The sequence below is a fragment of the Ranitomeya imitator genome, chromosome 4 (assembly GCF_032444005.1).
Source record: "Ranitomeya imitator isolate aRanImi1 chromosome 4, aRanImi1.pri, whole genome shotgun sequence".
Lineage (NCBI taxonomy): Eukaryota > Metazoa > Chordata > Amphibia > Anura > Dendrobatidae > Ranitomeya > Ranitomeya imitator.
In genome coordinates this window covers 41,502,572-41,527,385 of record NC_091285.1, presented here as the reverse complement: position 1 = coordinate 41,527,385, position 24,814 = coordinate 41,502,572, and the positions used below count along the sequence as shown (strand labels likewise).

General features: G+C 43.3%; 1 protein-coding gene across 4 annotated transcripts in view; it reads left to right on the top strand.

Moving 5' to 3' along the window:
* The window catches only part of RNF213 (ring finger protein 213), a 297,165-nt gene that overhangs the window by 184,434 nt on the left and 87,917 nt on the right, over positions 1–24,814 (top strand). For all 4 annotated transcript variants that reach the window (XM_069763592.1, XM_069763594.1, XM_069763593.1 and 1 more), the window contains exons 32-39: positions 2,022–2,126; positions 3,424–3,602; positions 4,033–4,174; positions 4,284–4,413; positions 13,590–13,772; positions 17,323–17,462; positions 17,962–18,116; positions 18,199–18,414. In XM_069763592.1, coding sequence (XP_069619693.1) covers positions 2,022–2,126; positions 3,424–3,602; positions 4,033–4,174; positions 4,284–4,413; positions 13,590–13,772; positions 17,323–17,462; positions 17,962–18,116; positions 18,199–18,414 — 1,250 coding nt within the window. The remainder of the gene's footprint in view (positions 1–2,021; positions 2,127–3,423; positions 3,603–4,032; positions 4,175–4,283; positions 4,414–13,589; positions 13,773–17,322; positions 17,463–17,961; positions 18,117–18,198; positions 18,415–24,814) is intronic.

Genomic DNA, 24,814 nt, shown 5'->3' with positions numbered 1-24,814 from the left:
CCGCGATAAATCCGCAGTAAAAACCGCGATGGGTTTTCACTGCGGATTTTGCAATTCTGCTGCGGAAAAATCCGCAGTGGAATCTGCAGAGTGTGAACATAGCCTAAAGGTACCGTCACATTAAGCGACGCTGCAGCAATATAGACAACGATGCCGATCGCTGCAGCGTCACTGTTTAGGTCGTTGTGTGATCGCTGGAGAGCTGTCACACAGACAGCTCTCCAGCGACCAACGATGCCGAAGTCCCCAAGTAACCAGGGTAAACATTGGGTTAGTAAGCGCAGGGCTGCGCTTAGTAACCCGATGTTACTAAGTTTTTGTTCTCATGTCCCATCAGGCCTCTGGCGTACTACCGCTACATTGATGACATTTTAATCATCTGAGCCACAGCTAAAGACGTTCCATGATCAGTTTAATCAATTTCATCCTACCATCAACTTGACACTCAACTACTCCTGCACTGAAATTAACTTTTTGGACACCATCATTAAGCTGCAGAACAATAAAATAGAGACATCCCTGTATCAGAAGCCAATCGACCGTCCAGCATACCTTAAATGGGACAGTTTCCATCCAAAACACATAAAAAACTCTATTGCTACAGCCAAGCCATCAGATACAATCGTATATGTTCCAACCCAATGGATAGGGATGAACACCTTGGTCGCCTCAGAAAGACCTTTTTGAATCAGGGATATTTATGGACGTAACTGATTATCACCCATGGTAATTCTGCTTCATGTCACCTGGCTTATCCATGGTTTTTTTCCCCTCTTTTTTTTTTCCCTATACTATGTTGTGCATAAATATGTGATTCTTCAGAATTTGTTTTAGTCTTTGCCTGATGAAGAGACGTATGTAGTCTCGAAAGCTTGCAATTTGTTGCCATCTTTTCAGTTAGCCATTAAAAGGTATCAACCACTGAGGACTCTCAATTCTAAATATTTTTCTATCTACTGGCTAACACGGTACCAAGATATATTTCTTTCCTGTACATATAGCTGTGCGTCCCAGCAGTTTTTGGCTTCCTTAGTTTCCATTAGGATAGGCTAGTTCTCTGCCATCTTCCTTTTACATCAGTGAAGTCTTTGTTCTTTCTACTTGGGCTCTTCTCTTTCTCATTTATAGGATGTTTCCAGCACTTCTTTGATTAGAATTTGTAGTATTTTACCATTGGTGGTTTAAGCTCAGCATTTCGATTTTCCTTTAGTAATCCCTGTAGAGCCGATTTTGCAAATGTACCAAAAAAACAGTTGTACTGGTGGATTGATCTTCAATTGTGGGTTGAGCTGCTTCTACTCCCATTCCACTCATCCCACAAGAGCGATCAGACATCTGGTTTCCATGCTCCATGTCTGCAAAGCTGACACCTGAGCCTTGATTTGCACCTTTGCCAAGTTCTTTAAGTCCTCATCATCTACTCTGCCAAGCCTATTTGGGGTCTTAAAGTGCTTTTTGCTAGCTTTTTTGCATGGTTAGTTTTTTGGTATTGCCTGCCCTCTGGAACTGTTCTACAACGTCAAACGATCCTGTGTCTTCCAATGTTATTAACTAGAAAATTGTTTTTTTGTGTTTACTATAATGACCCTTTCCCATTGAATACTCTGGGGACACCGATCTAAGCTGATTCCTATTTTTATTTTTGTTTGGGTTAAGTCTGGTTGAGGAGGGAATGGTTTTCCTCACATTATTGGGTCAGGTTGGTTCCTGGTTGTTTTTTTTTAGCACTAAACTGAGCCACGTAGTGTCCGAGGAGAGGGTATAACCCACCATTCGGAGCCAATACTTTTTTTATCTAGAGTAAAGCCTTCTAGTGGTAAGGTGTGTACCCACTGTCCTGTGTACACCAATGTATTCAACAAGAAAGGGATTTTAAAGTTAGTACAAAAATCCAATTTTTTTTTACTAGAAGATAGTACACCATTATTTGTATATTATACTATGTACAGACTGTGTTACTCCTTTTCATTCAAGATATATTGTATTCCAACCTTAATCATGTAATTATCTTTCTCTGTTAGGTTTATGGCAATCTGTACATATTGATGATTTACGGAAATCTAAAGATATGGCGACAGATGTAACAGCACTTCTAAAGTTCACTATTAGCAAACTGTTCTGTCCAGGTATGTGTAACCGTGTCTACTTAAAACATTAAAAAATAATCAATAAATGTATAAATAATAAGTGAATAATTAATAGTGGATTAGGCACTCTCGTGCATGAACAACTGCCAACAGATAATTGCACAGTTGCAGATTATGAAACCTTCCATTATCAGCTGCTCCGTCAGTAGGAAGCTGCCATTGGGAAGACATATCGGAGGATTTGGAAGGCTTTTTTCTAGGGCTCTGTTCTTGGTGCTCTTCACAAGAAGAAACATTACACCTTCCGAGTTTGAGGCCTCTCACACTGCTAAATCAGACATTCTGCTTTAGACTGCTGAGGGGCAAACTCCCTGAAATACGTGTCTATGTGACGGTGGTATGTGTGGACTCACTGCGCCAGTGGTTGAGCTTGCCCTGGATGGGCGTAGCTAAATGACCACTTCTGGTCTTCACTAGAGCCTCTGAGGGTGTGGATAGACTTGGGCCTTTGGTGTAGTCACCAGGTGCCACTCCAGGACAATCCCCGGACCTGCATCAGCTGACCAAAGTGTCAGAATTACAGCATGAAGCACTGAGGGCAAAGACAGAGACATGATCAGATAGTCCGAGGTCAAGGCGAGCAGCACAGGATCAAAATATGAAGTTGGGTTCAGACAAAACAAGTAAACAAGCCGGGTCTGTAGCAGGAAAGACTAAACAATAATACACCCAGACAGGGTACTAGGGAGGAACTGCAGCTAGGAACCTAAATTCAGGCAGGGTGTGGAGGGAAGAGCTGCTTAACATATTCCCTGCTGGCATGGGATAGTTCAGGGAAGCAAAACAGTGCAATACACAGTGGGTTAAATTCCTGCAGAGTCTGTCCGCATATCCCTATTGACAGGTGAAGTTTCTCCAGCAACAGGAGGATGCAGCAGTGCTGGGAGAGGCAGCTCCGCGAGATGGCCTGACACTGAGAGGAGCAGAACGGTGAACGCAGAGACATGGATGGTGCCAACTATCCACACGAGTTACCTGTGCGACAGTCTGCAAATGGAGTGTTTGGGTTGGCTTCTTATCCTAAGTGATGTGGCATTACTCATTCGAGTGTCTATATTCACTTTTAGGATTGCTACTTCCAATAAGTGGCACTAGAGTTCCTGTCCTCTTCCTCTGTGATGAGGCAATTTGCATATTTAAATTCACAGAGGAGCATTGCATGGCTCATGACCTATTACTCCGACTTGACACTTTCGATTTGGATAAATTAAACCCCTTAAGACCAGCTATACTAGTAATCACTAACTTTTTAAACTTAATGTATTTACTTTTTCAGCATCTGAAATAACCACATCAGCCAGGGATCATGAAACTGCAATGGAAGTAGAAGACAGTGCATCTGCTGCCAGCAATAAAATACAGGATAACAACTTAATGGAAGTCGATCAAGAAGTAAATGAAAATGAACAAGACTATGAAAAGAAGACAGATATGTCACCAGCCACTTTTGAGAATGTAAGAATATATATTTTACTTTTTTTATGTACTTTTGTATTAAAAACAAGTAATGGCAAACTTGTTTAAAAAAGGCCCGATTCATACACCAGATTTTTGTGTATGTGTTTTCTATTTTTTTTTTTTTTTTTTAATATTATGTTGGTCTCTTCACGTAGGCCAAGTTTTTGTTTTTGGTTCATCAGTCTGCAAAACAAATGAAGAGATATCCAAGTTGGGTTCGATTCAGGAATTAAACTTTGCCTCTGTGTGCCAGACATATGTATCTGTTGTGTTTTACTCGCATAATGTCTGTTAAAACCCACGGATGTGTGAGTTCAGCTTAAGAAATAAAGAAAATCAGGCCGAAATAAAGAAAATCAGGCAGGAAAAGTGTTAACATCAGGAAATGGCCAGTGTAAATCCAGCTTTAACTTTTCACATTCTGCAGATGCTGGATACCACTACTCTCATCAGGAGTTGTGTCCAGAACGCCATTGGCTTGTTAAGAGACGAGGAGAATATTGACAGCCGCAGCACCCGAAGGATTGAAATCCTGATAAACCTGCTGAGCACCGAGAACAATCTGAAAGGTAGGGTAGCTTTCTTTCACAAAGCTTAATGCTCAGTAAGTTTAATTTAAAAAAATATTTGTTTGATGCGGAAGTGCCAACTTTATTTCTATTGTCTTCCCTTTTGCAGAATCCTTTTTAAAATATCTGAAAGTTCGTCTACACAACATGTTGAAGAGTTCGGAAAAGTATCATGCTGAAGAATGGGTCATACGAGAGGCTGCGGATCTGGATGCACTGCAGGAAGCTGGAACCTTCAGGTTAGTAGAAGATGTAGCTGATGGTTTGTCTGTGCATTTGGATGGTCACTGTTGTTTCAATAGACTTATCTCCATGTAATAACTGGTTATTTTATAGAGCATGTTGCTTTACCCCTGTAAAAATGAAGTGCCGGCCGGAAGGTGTCTTCCACCTGTGTTTTGCTGTCCTTTCTCTTTGTTACGTCAAAGCCATCTCTAATAGAGAAATAGAAAATGGATCTTAGGAAATGAGAGCAAAGTTTTTTTCTGCGATTCAATCTGACACCAGAATAATATAGAGCAAGAGAGCCCGATTCCAAGGATGTCCCTTATTAGTCTGTGTGTTGTAGTTTCAATACAATCAGTGTTTTATGAACAGAAGATTATCACTGCCTGACTAGGTCTCACTTGCACGGCAGTCAGGCTGATCTAACCCCACCACTGATGGGCAACTTGCTGCCAATACACAATCGTGCAGAGGGATATGACTTCATGCCAAGCAAATGTATCATATCTATGTAAAGTTGAGACAGGACACCTGGCTTAGCAGGTGGCCCAGATTCAAGAGCTCCAAGTGAAAAAGCGCACATCCCCAATAGCCTAGCTTGTACCAAGGCATTTTGGTAAGGTTGAACCCCTGCTGGGAGCCAAAGCTGCTTAACTGCTTGAAAGAATTCCCCCAGACATACGGGAGCCGTAATTTCTTAAGGAGTTATGGAGTTACCGTATGTTCTTGCCGTATATCGGTTACAATTCTGAGTTCTCAGGAACGGCCAAACGCCTGCCTGGGTCTCAATCTGTTCTAGCACCCCGGACAGATCCGACAGCACCAAATCTGCCATCTTGTGACCTTCCGTTGAGAAGTTATGATCCATCATAGGTTTTGGAGTTACAGGCGCTAGGAGGAGGAAAACTAGGACCATCCCGGAGGCAGGGAAGGGAGTGGTCAACCAAGAGGTTAAGTGCCTGTGCAATGCCTTGGCCTTTTGTTCACTTCTAAGGGAGGTCACGCCGTGTATTGTGTTGGAAGAAACCGGAAACGGCTGGAACCCCACACCTTCCATGTGGCTCAGCACCAAGGCAGAACATCAAGGTGGTAAACAGACTTGTTTCATCTGCTTATACTTATTGTACTACCACCTGTACTTGCATATTTGACAGCCGTATATGTACAACCATTGTGTTTATAGTGTTTTGTGTAAAGTACCCATAAGGTGATTAAATTTATAATTTAATCTTGGGCTACTCTTTTTATCTCGATCGATGAATCCACACATCTGTGTTCTCCGTTTGACATCACATGCTACTGGGGCTGGTTTCTGGCCCTATGTAACCCCATTAATGAATCAGTCTTATATCTAACGAGTGGTGGCAGTCCATCTGGGCTGGCAAGGCTCTGTTTCACTGATGCTAGTGAAAGGGGTCTCTCAGTTAGTCAGGGTTTTGAGCGAGTGTTATCTCACGCCGCAGTTAAGTGGGCCACCCTCCCTCACTCCCTGTGCCGTGTGGCCAGTGGGTGTCTGTGTAAAACTGTGCCAAGCTGACAATATGTATTCCCAGCGGATGCTTAACGTCATATTAGTGAAAGTCGGGAGACCGTACCGTGTGACACCCCCCCTTGATGTATTTTAGCAAAAATCAAGAATCCACAAAAGCTTAAGCATTAAAAAGCAATACACAGACACAATTAAAATGCGCACATGATTAAAAATCAGGGGTGACTTGACACGAGGATAACATCTGGATCACAGTACAATATCATGTTAACAATAACTAAAAAGTTAACATAACGGTATATTAAATATATATACAATGCTCAAAAAAAAATAAAAGGAACACTTAAACAACACAATGTATCTCCCAAGTCAATCACACTTCTGTGACAAGAACCTGTCTGGTTATGAAGTGACAATGATTGTAAATCAATTTCTTCTGCTGTTGTGCAAACGGAGCAGAAAACCGGTAGAAACGATGGGCAATTAAATTAGCAAGACAACTCCTATACAAAAAGTGGTTCTGCGGGTGATGATCAGACCATTTCTCTGCTCTAATCCTTTTAGGCTGTTGTTTTGTTCAGCAAGATCGGTTTAGCAGTGGGTCAGTAATGGTGTGGGGAGGATTTCTTTAGAGTGCCGCACAGCCCTCCATGTGCTAGCCAGAGGTATCCTGACTGCCATTTGGTACTGAGATGAGATCCTCAGACCCATTATGTGACTATATGCAGGTGCAGTGGGCCCTGGGTTCCTTAATCCAGGTCTGGGATAAGATCCCTCAGGGGAACATCCGCCTCATCTGAATCATGACCAGGCATTGTAGGGAGGGCATACAGGCACGTGGAGGCCACACACACTACTGAGCATCATTTCCTTGTTTTGAGGCATTTCCACTGAAGTTGGATCAGACTGTAATTTCAAATCCAGACTTCCATGGGGTATTAATTTAGATGTATATTGATCATTTTTATGTTTTATTAGTCTCAACGCATTCCACTATGCAATGAATAAAGATTTGCAAACGGAATGTTTCATTCATTGATATCTAGGATGTGGGATTTTAATGTTCCTCTCATGTTTTTTGACCAGTGTGTGTGTGTGTGTATATATATATATATATATACACAGTGGGGCAAAAAAGTATTTAGTCAGTCAGCAATAGTGCAAGTTCCACCACTTAAAAAGATGAGAGGCGTCTGTAATTTACATCATAGGTAGACCTCAACTATGTGAGACAAACTGAGAAAACAAAATCCAGAAAATCACATTGTCTGTTTTTTTTATCATTTTTTTTGCATATTATGGTGGAAAATAAGTATTTGGTCAGAAACAAACAATCAAGATTTCTGGCTCTCACAGACCTGTAACTTCTTTAAGAGTCTCCTCTTTCCTCCACTCATTACCTGTAGTAATGGCACCTGTTTAAACTTGTTATCAGTATAAAAAGACACCTGTGCACACCCTCAAACAGTCTGACTCCAAACTCCACTATGGTGAAGACCAAAGAGCTGTCAAAGGACACCAGAAACAAAATTGTAGCCCTGCACCAGGCTGGGAAGACTGAATCTGCAATAGCCAACCAGCTTGGAGTGAAGAAATCAACAGTGGGAGCAATAATTAGAAAATGGAAGACATACAAGACCACTGATAATCTCCCTCGATCTGGGGCTCCACGCAAAATCCCACCCCGTGGGGTCAGAATGATCAAAAGAACGGTGAGCAAAAATCCCAGAACCACGCGGGGGGACCTAGTGAATGAACTGCAGAGAGCTGGGACCAATGTAACAAGGCCTACCATAAGTAACACACTACGCCACCATGGACTCAGATCCTGCAGTGCCAGACGTGTCCCACTGCTTAAGCCAGTACATGTCCGGGCCCGTCTAGAGAGCATTTGGATGATCCAGAGGAGTTTTGGGAGAATGTCCTATGGTCTGATGAAACCAAACTGGAACTGTTTGGTAGAAACACAACTTGTCGTGTTTGGAGGAAAAAGAATACTGAGTTGCATCCATCAAACACCATACCTACTGTAAAGCATGGTGGTGGAAACATCATGCTTTGGGGCTGTTTCTCTGCAAAGGGGCCAGGACGACTGATCCGGGTACATGAAAGAATGAATGGGGCCATGTATCGTGAGATTTTGAGTGCAAACCTCCTTCCATCAGCAAGGGCATTGAAGATGAAACGTGGCTGGGTCTTTCAACATGACAATGATCCAAAGCACACCGCCAGGGCAACGAAGGAGTGGCTTCGTAAGAAGCATTTCAAGGTCCTGGAGTGGCCTAGCCAGTCTCCAGATCTCAACCCTATAGAAAACCTTTGGAGGGAGTTGAAAGTCCGTGTTGCCAAGCGAAAAGCCAAAAACATCACTGCTCTAGAGGATATCTGCATGGAGGAATGGGCCAACATACCAACAACAGTGTGTGGCAACCTTGTGAAGACTTACAGAAAAGGTTTGTCCTCTGTCATTGCCAACAAAGGATATATTACAAAGTATTGAGATGAAATTTTGTTTCTGACCAAATACTTATTTTCCACCATAATATGCAAATAAAATGTTAAAAAAAACAGACAATGTGATTTTCTGGATTTTTTTTTCCTCAGTTTGTCTCCCATAGTTGAGGTCTACCTATGATGTAAATTACAGACGCCTCTCATCTTTTTAAGTGGTGGAACTTGCACTATTGCTGACTGACTAAATACTTTTTTGCCCCACTGTATATATACACACATACAAAAAACCTTTAACATGCCCCAACAACATTAGCAGAAATGCCTTTTTGCATTATATATTAAAATGAATGGTGTCTTTTTTCTTTAATTATCATCCTATCATCCTGCAAACAAAGCCCTAACCTAACGATGTCAATTGAAAAAAAAAAGTTGTGTTTGGATTTTTTGGAGGAAAAAATTAACCCCTTCCCGACCCATGACGCCACGTAGGCGTCATGAAAGTCGGTGCCAATCCGACCCATGACGCCTATGTGGCGTCATGGAAAGATCGCGTCCCTGCAGGCCGGGTGAAAGGGTTAACTCCCATTTCACCCGATCTGCAGGGACAGGGGGAGTGTTAGTTTAGCCCAGGGGGGGTGGCTTCACTGCTCCGGCTCCCGTCCGTCCTGTGCTCCGGCTCCCCCCGTGCTTTTGTCCGCTCCCCCGTGCTCCAATCACCCTCCCCGTGCTCCAATCACCCCCCCCTGCACTCCGATCCACCCCCCGTGCTCCGTTCCACCCCCCCCCCCCGTGCTCCGTTCCACCCCCCCGTGCTCTGTTCCACCCCCCCGTGCTCCGTTCCACCCCCCCGTGCTCCGTTCCACCCCTCCCATGCTCCGATCTCCCCCCCCCCCCCCGTGCTCCCCCCCACCCCATCATACTTACCGATCCTGCCGGGGTCCGTCCGTCTTCTCCCCGGGCGCCGCCATCTTCCAAAATGGCGGGCGCATGCGCAGTGCGCCCGCCGAATCTGCCGGCCGGCAGATTCGTTCCAAAGTGCATTTTGATCACTGAGATAGATTATATCTCAGTGATCAAAATAAAAAAAATAATAAATGACCCCCCCCCCCCTTTGTCACCCCCATAGGTAGGGGCAATAAAAAATAAAGATTTTTTTTTTTTCCACTAATGTTAGAATAGGGTTAGGGATAGGGTTATGGGTAGGGTTAGGGGTAGAGCTAGGGGTAGGGCTAGGGTTAGGGTTTCGGTATGTGCACACGTATTCTGGTCCTCTGCAGATTTTTCCGCTGCGGATTTGATAAATCCGCAGTGCTAAACCGCTGCGTATTTATGGCGGATTTACCGCGTTTTTTCTGCGCATTTCACTGCGGTTTTACAACTGCGATTTTCTATTTGAGCAGTTGTAAAACCGCTGCGGAATCCGCACAAAGAAGTGACATGCTACGGAATGTAAACCGCTGCATTTCCGTGCAGTTTTTCCGCAGCATGTGTACAGCGATTTTTATTTCCCATAGGTTTACATTGAACTGTAAACTCATGGGAAACTGTTACGGATCCGCAGCGTTTTCCGCAGCGTGTGCACATACCTTTAGAATTAGGCTATGTGCACACGGTGCGGATTTGGCTGCGGATTAGCAGCAGTGTTCCATCAGGTTTACAGTTCCATGTAAACATATGGAAACCAAATCCGCTGTGCCCATGGTGCGGAAAATACCGCGCGGAAACGCTGCGTTGTATTTTCCGCAGCACGTCAATTCTTTGTGCGGATTCCGCAGCGTTTTACACCTGTTCCTCAATAGGAATCCGCAGGTGAAATCCACACAAAAAATACTGGAAATCCGCGGACAATCCGCAGGTAAAACGCAGTGCCGTTTACCCGCGGATTTTTCAAAAATGATGCTGAAAAATCTCACACGAATCCGCAACGTGGGCACATAGCCTTAGGGTTAGGGTTGGAATTAGGGTTGTGGTTAGGGGTGTGATTAGGGTTATGGCTACAGTTGGGATTAGAGTTAGGGGTGTGTTGGGGTTAGTGTTGGAGGTAGAATTGAGGGGTTACCACTGTTTAGGCACATCAGGGGTCTCCAAACGCAACATGGCGCCACCATTGATTCCAGCCAATCTCGTATTCAAAAAGTCAAATGGTGCTCCCTCACTTCCGAGCCCCGACGTGTGCCCAAACAGTGGTTTACCCCCACATATGGGGTACCAGCATACTCAGGATAAACTGCGCAACAATTACTGGGGTCCAATTTCTCCTGTTACCCTTGTGAAAATAAAAAATTGCTTGCTAAAACATCATTTTTGAGGAAAGAAAAATGATTTTTTATTTTCACGGCTCTGCGTTGTAAACGTCTGTGAAGCACTTGGGGGTTCAAAGTGCTCACCACATATCTAGATAAGTTCCTTGGGGGGTCTAGTTTCTAAAATGGGGTCACTTGTGGGGGGTTTCTACTGTTTAGGCACACCAGGGGCTCTGCAAACGCAACGTGACGCCCGCAGACCATTCCATCAAAGTCTGCATTTCAAAAGTCACTACTTCCCTTCTGGTTTACCTCCACACATGGGGTATCAGCGTACTCAGGAGAAACTGGACAACAACTTTTGGGGTCCAATTTCTCCTGTAACCCTTGGGAAAATAAAAAATTCTGGGCTAATAATTATTTTTGAGGAAAGAAAACGTATTTATTATTTTCACGGCTCTGCGTTATAAACTTCTGTGAAGCACTTGGGGGTTCAAAGTCCTCACCACACATCTAGATTAGTTCCTTTGGTGGACTAGTTTCCAAAATGGGGTCATTTCTGGGGGATCTCCAATGTTTAGGCACACAGGGGCTCTCCAAACGTGACATGGTGTCCGCTAATGATTGGAGCTCATTTTCCATTTAAAAAGCCAAATGGCGTGCCTTCCCTTCCGAGCCCTGCCGTGCGCCCAAACAGTGGTTTACCCCCACATATGGGGTTTCAGCGTACTCAGGACAAACTGGACAACAACATTTATGGTCCAATTTCTCCTATTACCCTTGGCAAAATAGGAAATTCCAGGCTAAAAAATCATTTTTGAGGAAAGAAAAATTATTTTTTATTTTCATGGCTCTGCGTTATAAACTTCTGTAAAGCACCTGGGGGTTTAAAGTGCTCAATATGCATCTAGATAAGTTCCTTGGGGGGGGTCTAGTTTCCAAAATGGGGTCACTTGTGGGGGAGCTCCAATGTTTAGGCACACAGGGGCTCTCCAAACGCAACATGGTGTCCGCTAACAATTGGAGCTAATTTTCCATTCAAAAAGTCAAATGGCGCGCCTTCCCTTCCGAGCCCTGCCGAGTGCCCAAACAGCGGTTTACCCCCACATATGAGGTATCGGCGTACTCGGGAGAAATTGCCCAACAAATTTTATGATCCATTTTATCCTATTGCCCATGTGAAAATGAAAAAATTGAGGCGAAAATAATTTTTTTGTGAAAAAAAAAGTACTTTTTCATTTTTACAGATCAATTTGTGAAGCACCTGAGGGTTTAAAGTGCTCACTAGGCATCTAAATAAGTTCCATGGGGGGTCTAGTTTCCAAAATGGGGTCACTTGTGGGGGAGCGCCAATGTTTAGGCACACAGGAGCTCTCCAAACGCGACATGGTGTCCGCTAAAGAGTGGAGCCAATTTTTGATTCAAAAAGTCAAGTAGCGCTCTGTTATGTTTAGGCAATTCAATACCACAGTGTACATAGAGGTCAGAGCACATACAGTGATCTGACAATTACCCAAAAACATAGAATGAGCTCTGAGACGTGGGAACTCTGTTGACCGCAATCCCTGATCCTCTCCAACAACACTAGAGGCAGCCGTGGATTGCGCCTAACGCTCCCTATGCAACTAACTCGGCACAGCCTGAGAAACTAGCTAGCCTGAAGATAGAAAATAAGCCTACCTTGCCTCAGAGAAATACCCCAAAGGAAAAGGCAGCCCCCCACATATAATGACTGTGAGTTAAGATGAAAAGACAAACGTAGAGATGAAATAGATTTAGCAAAGTGAAGCCCGACTTTCTGAACAGAGCGAGGATAGGAAAGGTAACTTTGCGGTCAACACAAAACCCTAAAAACCACGCAAAGGGGGCAAAAAGACCCTCCGTACCGAACTAACGGCACGGAGGTACACCCTCTGCGTCCCAGAGCTTCCAGCAAAACGAATAGAAAAGCTGGACAGATGAAAAGCAAACAAAATAGCAAAGGAAAACTTAGCTATGCAGAGCAGCAGGCCACAGGAACGAACCAGGAGGAAAACAAGTCCAATACTGGAACATTGACTGGAAGCCAGGATCAAAGCACTAGGTGGAGTTAAGTAGAGCAGTACCTAACGACTTCACCACATCACCTGAGGAAGGAAACTCAGAAGCCGCAGTACCACTTTCCTCCACCAACGGAAGCTCACAGAGAGAATCAGCCGAAGTACCACTTGTGACCACAGGAGGGAGCTCTTTTGAGTACCTTGAGGGGTGCAGTTTTTAGAATGGTGTCACTTTTGGGTATTTTCAGCCATATAGACCCCTCAAACTGACTTCAAATGTGAGGTGGTCCCTAAAAAAAATGGTTTTGTAAATTTCGTTGTAAAAATGAGAAATTGCTGGTCAAATTTTAACCCTTATAACTTCCTAGCAAAAAAAAATTTTGTTTCCAAAATTGTGCTGATGTAAAGTAAACATGTGGGAAATGTTATTTATTAACTATTTTGTGTCACATAACTCTCTGGTTTAACAAAATAAAAATTCAAAATGTGAAAATTGCGAAATTTTCAAAATTTTCGCCAAATTTCCGTTTTTATCACAAATAAACGCAGAATTTATTGACCTAAATTTACCACTAACATGAAGCCCAATATGTCACAAAAAACAGTCTCAGAACCACTAGGATCCGTTGAAGCGTTCCTGAGTTATTACCTCATAAAGGGACACTGGTCAGAATTGCAAAAAACGGCAAGGTCTTTAAGGTCAAAATAGGCTGGGTCATGAAGGGGTTAAAAATAAATCTGTTCTTAGGTCATTATAGTTTAGTTACATTATTTTGCATCACCACCACCAGCTTACACACAGCGGCATGGAAGACTAGGTAATTAATAATAGTTACGTTTCCAGGTGATGTTTTCTGGAGATGTCGAATCCTCTGCATTTTTTTATGGGGGGTTGGCACTCAGTAGTAGGACCTTGACTTTATAATAAGTTAAATCTTTAATAATTATAATACTTTGCTATGCAGGCAAACCCTTTGGAAACGTGTTCAAAAAGCCGTGACACCATTTTTATCCCACATTTTATCCATCATCGACTGCAATGGCAACCTGGAAATTCTTGTGAACGATGATGTGGAGAACTTTATTAAGTCCCTATGGATGTTCTTTTTTTCTGACGAAAAACTTCTACCTGTTTCCAGCATTTTCAGGTGAGATGTAATTTAGGAGACATAATGTGTTGTTTATCCTGTTTCACAGTTTGCTACATATACAGTGTATATCTTCGATTATGTAGCTTTTACATCCACTTTTTAAATTAATGTAAAAAAGAGAAAACTGTATTATGTTTATTCATTTTGGTTTCTGAGTCAGCTTGAATTCTCTGATGATCATCTCAAAGATGATGCTTACGTCTCTCTTCTGGATTAAATCATGATGATGATGATGATGATGATTATAGAATCATAGAATGTTAGAGTTGGAAGGGACCCCCAGGGTCATTGTGTCCAACCCAATGGTCAATGCAGGATTCACTAAACCATCTCAGACTGATGTCTGTTCAGTAGTGATGAGCGAGTATACTCGTTGTTCGGGTTTTCCAGAGCACCCTCGGGTGACCTCCGAGTATTTGTTATTGCTCAGAGATATAGTTTTCATCGCCTCAGTTGCATGATTTATGGCTTCCAGATAAGCTGAATACTTGTGGGAATTCCCTAACAAACAGGCATTCCTCACATGTATTCAGCGTGTCTGGAAGCCGTAAATCATGCAACTGAGGCGATGAAAACTATATCTCCGAGCAGTAACAAATACTCGAAGGTCACCCGAGCAACGAGTATACTCGCTCATCACTACTGTCCAGCCTCTGTTTGAAGACTTCCTTTGAAGGAGAACTCACCACCTCTCGTGACATCCTGTTCCCTTCATTGATCACCCTCACTGTCAAAAAGTTTTTTCTAATATCTAATCTGTATCTTCTACCTTTCAGTTTCATTCCATTGCTTCTCGTGTTTCCATGTGCATATGAGAATATGGGTGATCCCTCTACACTGTGACATCCCTTCAGATATTTGTAGACTGCTATTAAGTCTCCTTTTGGCCGCCTTTTTTGCAAGCTAAACATTTCCAGATCCTTTAACCGTTCCTCGTAGGACATAGTTTGCAGTCCGCTCACCATCCTGGTAGCTCTTCTTTGAACTTGCTCCAGTTTTTCGATGTCTTTTTTTTTTTTTAAATGTCGTGCCCAGAACTGGACCAAGCATTCCAGATGAGGTTTGACAAAGGAGGAGTAGAAGGGGGATAATTACTTCACGTAATCTAGACTCTATGCTTCTCTTAATACATCCTATCATCTATAAGACACCTCTCTGTTACAAATCCTATAGTCATGTTGTAAATAAACACACAGCCAGTATAAAGTCCCTTATTTGAAATAAAATAACAAAACACCGTTTTACTTTTTCATTTAAAAATAGCAAACACTGTTATACTCCCCTAACGCCCATTCCATTGAAGTCATCGTCTCCTGTAAAAAAACAAAAATAAAATACAATCATATCCCTCACCTGCTGTCGTTCTGACCCACGCTGTAATCTGTGTTTGGGATAAATTGTTTTCAACCTGGCAGAGCCAAGATGCAAAAAACCATGGGAGAATGAGCTGCTGCGAGCACAACCTCAGTGTCTAGAGGTGACATCATTGAGGTTGAAAACTATTTATCCCAGACATTGATTACGGTGGGGGACAGAACGTTAGACAACTGAGGGATTTGGTTGTCTTTTATTTTTGTTTGTTTTTTACAGGAGACAATGGCTTCAATGGAATGGGCATTAGGTGAGTATAACTGTGTTTGTGATTTTTAAATGAAAAATTAAGTGTTTTTTTATTCTTGCTTGGTGTTTATTTACAATATAGCTATAGGGTTAATAATGTCACCAGACATCAGCCCCACAAATATTAGCTCCAAGGTTCTATGAGTATCACCTCCACGTGGGGATTTTTTTATCCTTTCTATGCCAGTGACTCTTAGGGAGTCTGTATTCCGAGAGTGACACTCAATAAAATGTCTCGCTGCAGAGGAAATATTACGGCTGTTGTTTGTAGTGCAGGAAATGTCATAGAGATGTTCTGATATGCGTTTTTTTAATTTTCTGATGGTGCATCCAATATAAGCTTTATTGCATGAAATGCAATCAATTTTATATACCACATATCGTGTATTACAATTAATGAAATCTTGAATCTTGTATGAATTGCTAGTATAGCAATTGCCAAAGAATTTGGTGGTAAATAGGTGCTTACAGGTGGTGCAATTGGTTACATTACAGTTATAAAAAAACGCATATTGGAACATCTCTATGACATTTCCTGCACTACAAACTTTCTATCTGTCAGTTTTGCCTGGCTGGTTATCAAAAATACAGGGAAACTCACGCTATTTTTTATTTATTTATGTATGGCGGTTGATGAATACTCCCCTCAGCTGGTGCCTGCTCTCGCTGTTATTAGCGTCAGCAGGCGTAGGCTGATGAGAGTAGTAGTCCCATCAGCCGACGCCTGTGACCGGAGGTAAAATTTTAACCTCTGGTTACAGCTGCGGGCTCATACTGTCATCTGACAGCGTGGCAGCTGTATCTCTCTGACCGGCCGGACCCGAACATCCAGGGGTTCACCCATCACTACTCCTGTGCAGTCTGTGATCTATTAGTATACCCAAGTCCTTTTCACACAAGCTACTGCTTGGTTCTATTTCTCCCATTCTGTAGATGGAATTTTTGTTTTCTTACTCATAAGAAGAATCTTGAATTTCTCCCTATTAAATACCATTCTATTTGTTGCTGCTTCTTGTTCAAGCGTATCTAGAGCCTTCTGAATCTTTTCTCTGTCTTCTCTAGTGTTAGCTATCCCTCTTAGCTTTGCATGATCTACAAATTTGATTAGTTTGCCTTCAGTTCCCTTATCTAGATCATTTATAAAAAATGTCCATCAATACTGGGGCCAGGACACAGCCTTTTGGTACCCTCCTTGAAACACTCTTCCAATGTAGATATTTAACCATTTATTATCGCTCTTTGAGATCAATCACTGAGCCAGTTATGAATCCACCTAACCGTAGCCTTGTCAGTCCCATACTTGGTCATTTATTCCACCGCATTTCCCTGATCCACCCAGTCAGTGATTCCATTATAGAAGGAAATTAGAATAGTCTGACATGACTTGTTTGCTACAAACCTATGCTGGCTCTGGTTAATTACTCTATTCTTATCCAAGTACTTACATACATGCTGTTTAATATTTTGTTCAAAGATCTTTCCTGGTGTAGAAGTAAGGCTCACTGGCTTGCAATTTCCTGGCTCCATCTTTTACCTTTTTTGAAGATAAGGACAACATTTGCCCTTTTCCATTCTTGTGGGACTTCTCCTGTTCTCTGGGATATTTCAAAGAGTCTGGCTCATGGTTCTGTAATTTCCTCTATCTCTTTCACTATTTCACTATCCTAGGATGTAATTCATCTGGACCAGGAGATTTAAATTCATTTAAACATTTAAATTAGCGAAGTGTTCCCTTACCATCTCTCGGTTTATAGATAATATAGATTATTTTATTCCTTCAGTAGCAAAGTGAAGATCAGTGTTACATCTAGTTATAGTTCTAGCTACATCTAGTTTCTAGCTCTAACTTCATAACCAATTGAAAGGACAAAGTAAGAAATGTTATGTATTCATTGTTTTGTCATTAAGCATTTTCGTTTATGTGCAGCTCGCAGACTGAAACCATTCTGGTGAAGAATAACATGAATATCGCTGTTTTTGGGGAAAATTCTCTGCCTTTTAGCTGGAGAATTAAGGATTATCTAGAGGAGATATGGACTCAGGCTCGGCACATTGATTGTATGGAAGGTAACATTTATCCATGCACATAAGAATGCAGTTGTATTGTTCATAGTCACAATAATTATTAGTGGAAAATTGTTTTTATGGCTCGCACAATTGCAATGCTTTGTGTTGGACAAAAAAGGTGCAAGATTCTCGATTGGAGTAGTGCCTTTTTTTCCATTGCCAAAAAATTAAAGCTTACCTGTCATTTAGGTTACTGTAGAATAAGCCGGCTTGTGCGTACATTAGGAATAACACTATTTGTGGCCATTATATGATTTAAATCCTGCAATTTTTCCCTTCTGCATGCGGGTCTGTCTGCAGCTTTCAGTTCTCTCTGAGCTTGTGGGTGGATGCTCCATAAAATTTGTATGCACAGAGCCTCAGTTTACAAACCTTTCAGTGAAAGTGTTGCTTTTAGTCCTGGGATAATTGGATACTGATGTTTATGACTATATGTCATACCTATATCTCAATAATGTTTTCAGAATTTTAAATTACTTTTTATTTTTCTTATTTTTAGGTCCTAAAGTGAAATTTGTAGATATCTTCTCACAGACCCCATTAGGAAAGTATATTTCCTCAAAAGACACAAGTAAACAGCAGATTCTGTTCTTGAATTATCAGCGAGACTTCATCCTTATGTCCATGACTATATCTTCCCCGGATGAGTTGAAGGTGAGATCAGCAGCTGCTGCAGAATGTAAGTGGTATATCACTTCATTTTAATCACACGCCTTGTGCTTCCGATGTGTTGCAGGTAATGGAGTACGCTCTTTCATCGTGCATTGAAGAATTAAGAATGACTAATGATGGTAATGAGCTGCTGAGTCTGCCATGGGTGCATATTGGGTACAACACATTCCAGCACAGACTACAAAACCTAAGCCGGATATTGGCCTTCAGTCCTCCTTTAGTGCTTCAGTCTCTTAAAGAGAAAATAGATGATCATGATCCAATGATTAGTGAGCAAATGGTAAGTTTTGGGCAGGTTATTGCATATCTGAAAAAAAAAAACATTGAAATTTTCATCTGCGAGAGACCTAATCTATGGGTGAGATTGCTCAGTTTGATTACTGTCCAGACCGCTGTGGGCAATTAATTTTCTCGAGGGGCCACATCAGATACTATGATTGTTGTGGAACCATCCAGCTTCTCTTAATTTTGGCTTATTAATGTTTTATGTCAATTTGTGTAACTTAATATTAAGCAGAATTAATTAAGTCTGTCACTAGCAGCTACTACATGTTATGACAGGGCTTATTGTAACATGTATTCTGATCTGTAGAAGCTAATCAACACCATATGATTTACTGCTTTCTATCAAGTTTATAAATTATACTGCTCGTGTTATTTATCCCTTGTATTTTTATTAACAGTTTCCAACACAATGATGTCCTCACAGCCACCCACACACTGATGTCCCTTCACACTGTATTATGTCCCCCTACAGCTCCCACACTTTATGAAGTCCCCTCACACCATTTGTCAACACAAAGCTCCCCCGCCACAGTATGATGTCCCCCTACACTTTATGATGTCCCCTCACACCGTATGTCAACACAAAGCTTCCCTGCCACAGTATGATGTCCCCCTACACTTTATGATGTCCCCTCACACCGTATGTCAACACACAGCTCCCCTGCCACAGTATGAAGTCCCCCTACACTGTATGATGTCCCCTCACGCAGTATGTCAACACAAAGCTCCCCCGCCACAGTATGATGTCCCCCTACACTTTATGATGTCCCCTCACACCGTATGTCAACACAAAGCTTCCCTGCCACAGTGTGATGTCCCCCCTACACTGTATGATGTCCCCTCACGCAGTATGTCAACACACAGCTCCCCCGCCACAGTATGCTGTCCCCCTACACTTTATGAAGTCCCCTCACACCATTTGTCAACACAAAGCTCCCCTGCCACAATATGCTGTCCCCCTACACTTTATGATGTCCCCTCACACCGTATGTCAACACAAAGCTCCCCCACCACAGTATGATGTCCCCCTACACTTTATGATGTCCCCTCACACAGTATGTTAACACAAAGCTCCCCCGCCACAGTATGATGTCCCCCTACACTTTATGATGTCCCCTCACACCGTATGTCGACACAAAGCTCCCCTGCCACAGTATGCTGTCCCCCTACACTTTATGATGTCACCTCACACAGTATGTCAACACAAAGCTCCCCTGCCACAGTATGATGTCCCCCTACACTTTATGATGTCCCCTCACACAGTATGTCAACACAAAGCTCCCCTGCCACAGTATGATGTCCCCCTACACATTATGATGTCCCCTCACACAGTATGTCAACACAAAACTCCCCTGCCACCCACAGTATGCTGTCCCCCTACACTTTATGATGTCCCCTCACACAGTATGTCAACACAAAGCCCCCCTGCCACAGTATGATGTTCCCACGCAGCACCTTACATAATATGTCACCACACAGTATGACGTCCCCACAGAGCCTCACCACACAGTATCATGTCCCTATGCAGCCCCTAATCAGGATGATGTTCCCACAAAGCCGCCTTGCATAGTATTATGTCCCCACACAGCCCTTGTACACACTTATGTTCCCACACAGCCCCTATGTAGTATTATGTCCTTAGACTGCCCCCCACTTAGAATTATTCACCTATATACAGTATTATGTCCCCAACTAAAAATTATGTCTCACATCATCCCCATTACTCAGTATTATGTGCACACAGCCGCCTTTCTGCATGCAAACTGATGTTCACCTAACCCTGTTCCACCACTGCTCCGGTCTGTGCTGTTTACTGAAGCACGTCTGGCGTGATGCAATGATTTCATCGTGCTTGCGGAGCTCTCAGACGCATAGGCACAATGATGGATCAGGGAACTGATGGATTCCTGTTACATCATTATATTCTCCTGTATCTGCAGCCTGAAGATATCAGATATCAAAGAAAGTTAGGCAAAGTGTGGCCATGTGGTGTGGTACGTCACTGTGCCAGCGCTTTCATGTCTCTGTCCATGATCCACACCGCAACAGATAACCCCTTTACGACATCTGCTGTAAATGTACGACGCGTTGTAAGCGGTTGTATGGAGTGGGCTCGCAATCCTACTTGTCCTAACAAAACGAAAGGCACTAGAAGACAGCTGCCTGTCTAGAGGCCACGGGCATACAGGTCCATGATGATAAAAGTTACATTTTCAAGAGTCAATAGAGAAGCCTATAACATAGTAACATAGTAACATAGTTAGTAAGGCCGAAAAAAGACATTTGTCCATCCAGTTCAGCCTATATTCCATCATAATAAATCCCCAGATCTACGTCCTTCTACAGAACCTAATAATTAAAAATAACAAAACCAGGCAACATAATAAACATGCAAGGGGAATTCAAAGCACTAAATAGTGCAGAAAGACCCCTCACCAAACATAAGAACCAACTCCATGCAAATTACCAAGAAAGGAGTACACCAGGAGCATATAGGTAATAGAAAATAGTAACAATACTTTATTAAACCACATATGTTAATACAAAAGTATGACTAATATCATCAAAATAGTATCAGAAAATACAACGTGCAAGGATGATAAAAACATGAGTGGGTATCCACCCGGTGCGCACTGACTATGGGGCCAATGTAACAATCGAAATGTAAACGCATGTCACTGTGGGTTTAGCTGTGTCAGATGTATATTATTCAATCAACAACACCCAGTGGTATGACAGCCCAAACATGAACCAAAGCAGCGCTTACCTAAACAGGGTCCCAGAGCCAGGCGCACCGGGAGCGATCCACCAACAGAACCCCCGACGCGCGTTTCGCCCACGAGTTAGATGGCTTTATCAAGGGGAGAGGGGAACCTAATAATTGTATGATACAATATTGTTCTGCTCCAGGAAGACATCCAGGCCTCTCTTGAACCCCTCGACTGAGTTCGCCATCACCACCTCCTCAGGCAAGCAATTCCAGATTCTCACTGCCCTAACAGTAAAGAATCCTCTTCTATGTTGGTGGAAAAACCTTCTCTCCTCCAGACGCAAAGAATGCCCCCTTGTGCCCGTCACCTTCCTTGGTATAAACAGATCCTCAGCGAGATATTTGTATTGTCCCCTTATATACTTATACATGGTTGTTATGGCTGGCAATCAGGCAACACAGCGTGCAGTAATCAGCGCACATACAGAGATCTGGCAATAACCAAAAACAATAGGACGAGCTCTGAGACGTGGAATCTCTGTAGACTGCAGTACCTGATCTATCCTCACACAACTATAAGCAGCAGTGGATTGCGCCTATCACTACCTATGCAACTCGGCACTGCCTGAGGAGCTGACTAGCCTGAAGATAGAAATACAAGCCTGACTTACCTCAGAGAAATACCCCAAAGGAATAGGCAGCCCCCCACATATAATGACTGTTAGCAAGATGAAAAGACAAACGTAGGAATGAAATAGATTCAGCAAAGTGAGGCCCGATATTCTAGACAGAGCGAGGATAGCAAAGAGAACTATGCAGTCTACAAAAAAACCCTAAAACGAAAACCACGCAAAGGGGCAAAAAGACCCACCGTGCCGAACTAACAGCACGGCGGTGCACCCCTTTGCTTCTCAGAGCTTCCAGCAAAAGATAATAGCAAGCTGGACAGAAAAATAGAAAACAAACTAGAAGCACTTATCTAGCAGAGCAGCAGGCCCAAGGAAAGATGCAGTAGCTCAGATCCAACACTGGAACATTGACAAGGAGCAAGGAAGACAGACTCAGGTGGAGCTAAATAGCAAGGCAGCCAACGAGCTCACCAAAACACCTGAGGGAGGAAGCCCAGAGACTGCAATACCACTTGTGACCACAGAAGTGAACTCAGCCACAGAATTCACAACAGTACCCCCCCCTTGAGGAGGGGTCACCGAACCCTCACCAGAACCCCCAGGCCGACCAGGATGAGCCACATGAAAGGCACGAACAAGATCTGGGGCATGGACATCAGAGGCAAAAACCCAGGAATTATCTTCCTGAGCATAACCCTTCCATTTGACCAGATACTGGAGTTTCCGTCTAGAGACACGAGAATCCAAAATCTTCTCCACAATATACTCCAATTCCCCCTCCACCAAAACAGGGGCAGGAGGCTCCACAGATGGAACCATAGGTGCCACGTATCTCCTCAACAACGACCTATGGAATACATTATGTATGGAAAAGGAGTCTGGGAGGGTCAGACGAAAAGACACCGGATTGAGAATCTCAGAAATCCTATACGGACCAATAAAACGAGGTTTAAATTTAGGAGAGGAAACCTTCATAGGAATATGACGAGAAGATAACCAAACCAGATCCCCAACACGAAGTCGGGGTCCCACACGGCGTCTGCGATTAGCGAAAAGCTGAGCCTTCTCCTGGGACAAGGTCAAATTGTCCACTACCTGAGTCCAGATCTGCTGCAACCTGTCCACCACAGAATCCACACCAGGACAGTCCGAAGACTCAACCTGTCCTGAAGAGAAACGAGGATGGAACCCAGAATTGCAGAAAAATGGAGAGACCAAGGTAGCCGAGCTGGCCCGATTATTAAGGGCGAACTCAGCCAACGGCAAAAATGACACCCAATCATCCTGGTCAGCGGAAACAAAACATCTCAGATATGTTTCCAAGGTCTGATTGGTTCGTTCGGTCTGGCCATTAGTCTGAGGATGGAAGGCCGAGGAGAAAGATAGGTCAATGCCCATCCTACCACAAAAGGCTCGCCAGAACCTCGAGACAAACTGGGAACCTCTGTCAGAAACAATATTCTCAGGAATGCCATGTAAACGAACCACATGCTGGAAGAACAAAGGCACCAAATCAGAGGAGGAAGGCAATTTAACCAAGGGCACCAGATGGACCATTTTAGAAAAGCGATCACAGACCACCCAAATGACCGACATTTTTTGAGAAACGGGAAGGTCAGAAATGAAATCCATCGAAATATGTGTCCAAGGCCTCTTCGGGACCGGCAAGGGCAAAAGCAACCCACTGGCACGTGAACAGCAGGGCTTAGCCCTAGCACAAATTCCACAGGACTGCACAAAAGCACGCACATCCCGTGACAGAGATGGCCACCAGAAGGATCTAGCAACCAACTCCCTGGTACCAAAGATTCCTGGATGACCGGCCAGCACCGAACAATGAAGTTCAGAGATAACTTTACTAGTCCACCTATCAGGGACGAACAGTTTCTCGGCCGGACAACGATCAGGTTTATTAGCCTGAAATTTCTGCAACACTCTCCGCAAATCAGGGGAGATGGCAGACACAATGACTCCTTCCTTGAGGATACTCGCCGGCTCAGATAACCCCGGAGAGTCGGGCACAAAACTCCTAGACAGAGCATCCGCCTTCACATTTTTAGAGCCCGGAAGGTATGAAATCACAAAATCAAAACGAGCAAAAAATAACGACCAACGGGCCTGTCTAGGATTCAAGCGCTTGGCAGACTCAAGATAAGTAAGGTTCTTATGATCAGTCAAAACCACCACGCGATGCTTAGCACCCTCAAGCCAATGATGCCACTCCTCGAATGCCCACTTCATGGCCAGCAACTCTCGGTTGCCCACATCATAATTACGCTCAGCAGCAGAAAATTTCCTGGAAAAGAAAGCACATGGTTTGAACACTGAGCAACCAGAACCTCTCTGTGACAAAACCGCCCCTGCACCAATCTCAGAAGCATCAACCTCGACCTGGAACGGAAGAGAAACATCAGGTTGACACAACACAGGGGCACAGCAAAAACGACGCTTCAACTCCTGAAAAGCTTCCACGGCAGCAGAAGACCAATTAACCAAATCAGCACCCTTCTTGGTCAAATCGGTCAATGGTCTGGCAATGCTAGAAAAATTACAGATGAAGCGACGATAAAAATTAGCAAAGCCCAGGAATTTCTGCAGACTTTTTAGAGATGTCGGCTGAGTCCAATCCTGGATGGCCTGAACCTTAACCGGATCCATCTCGATAGTAGAAGGGGAAAAGATGAACCCCAAAAATGAAACTTTCTGCACACCGAAGAGACACTTTGATCCCTTCACGAACAAGGAATTAGCACGCAGTACCTGGAAAACCATTCTGACTTGCTTCACATGAGACTCCCAATCATCTGAGAAGATCAAAATGTCATCCAAGTAAACAATCAAGAATTTATCCAGATACTCACGGAAAATGTCATGCATAAAAGACTGAAAAACAGATGGAGCATTGGCAAGTCCGAACGGCATCACCAGATACTCAAAATGACCCTCGGGCGTATTAAATGCCGTTTTCCATTCATCTCCCTGCCTGATTCTCACCAGATTATACGCACCACGAAGATCAATCTTAGTAAACCAACTAGCCCCCTTAATCCGAGCAA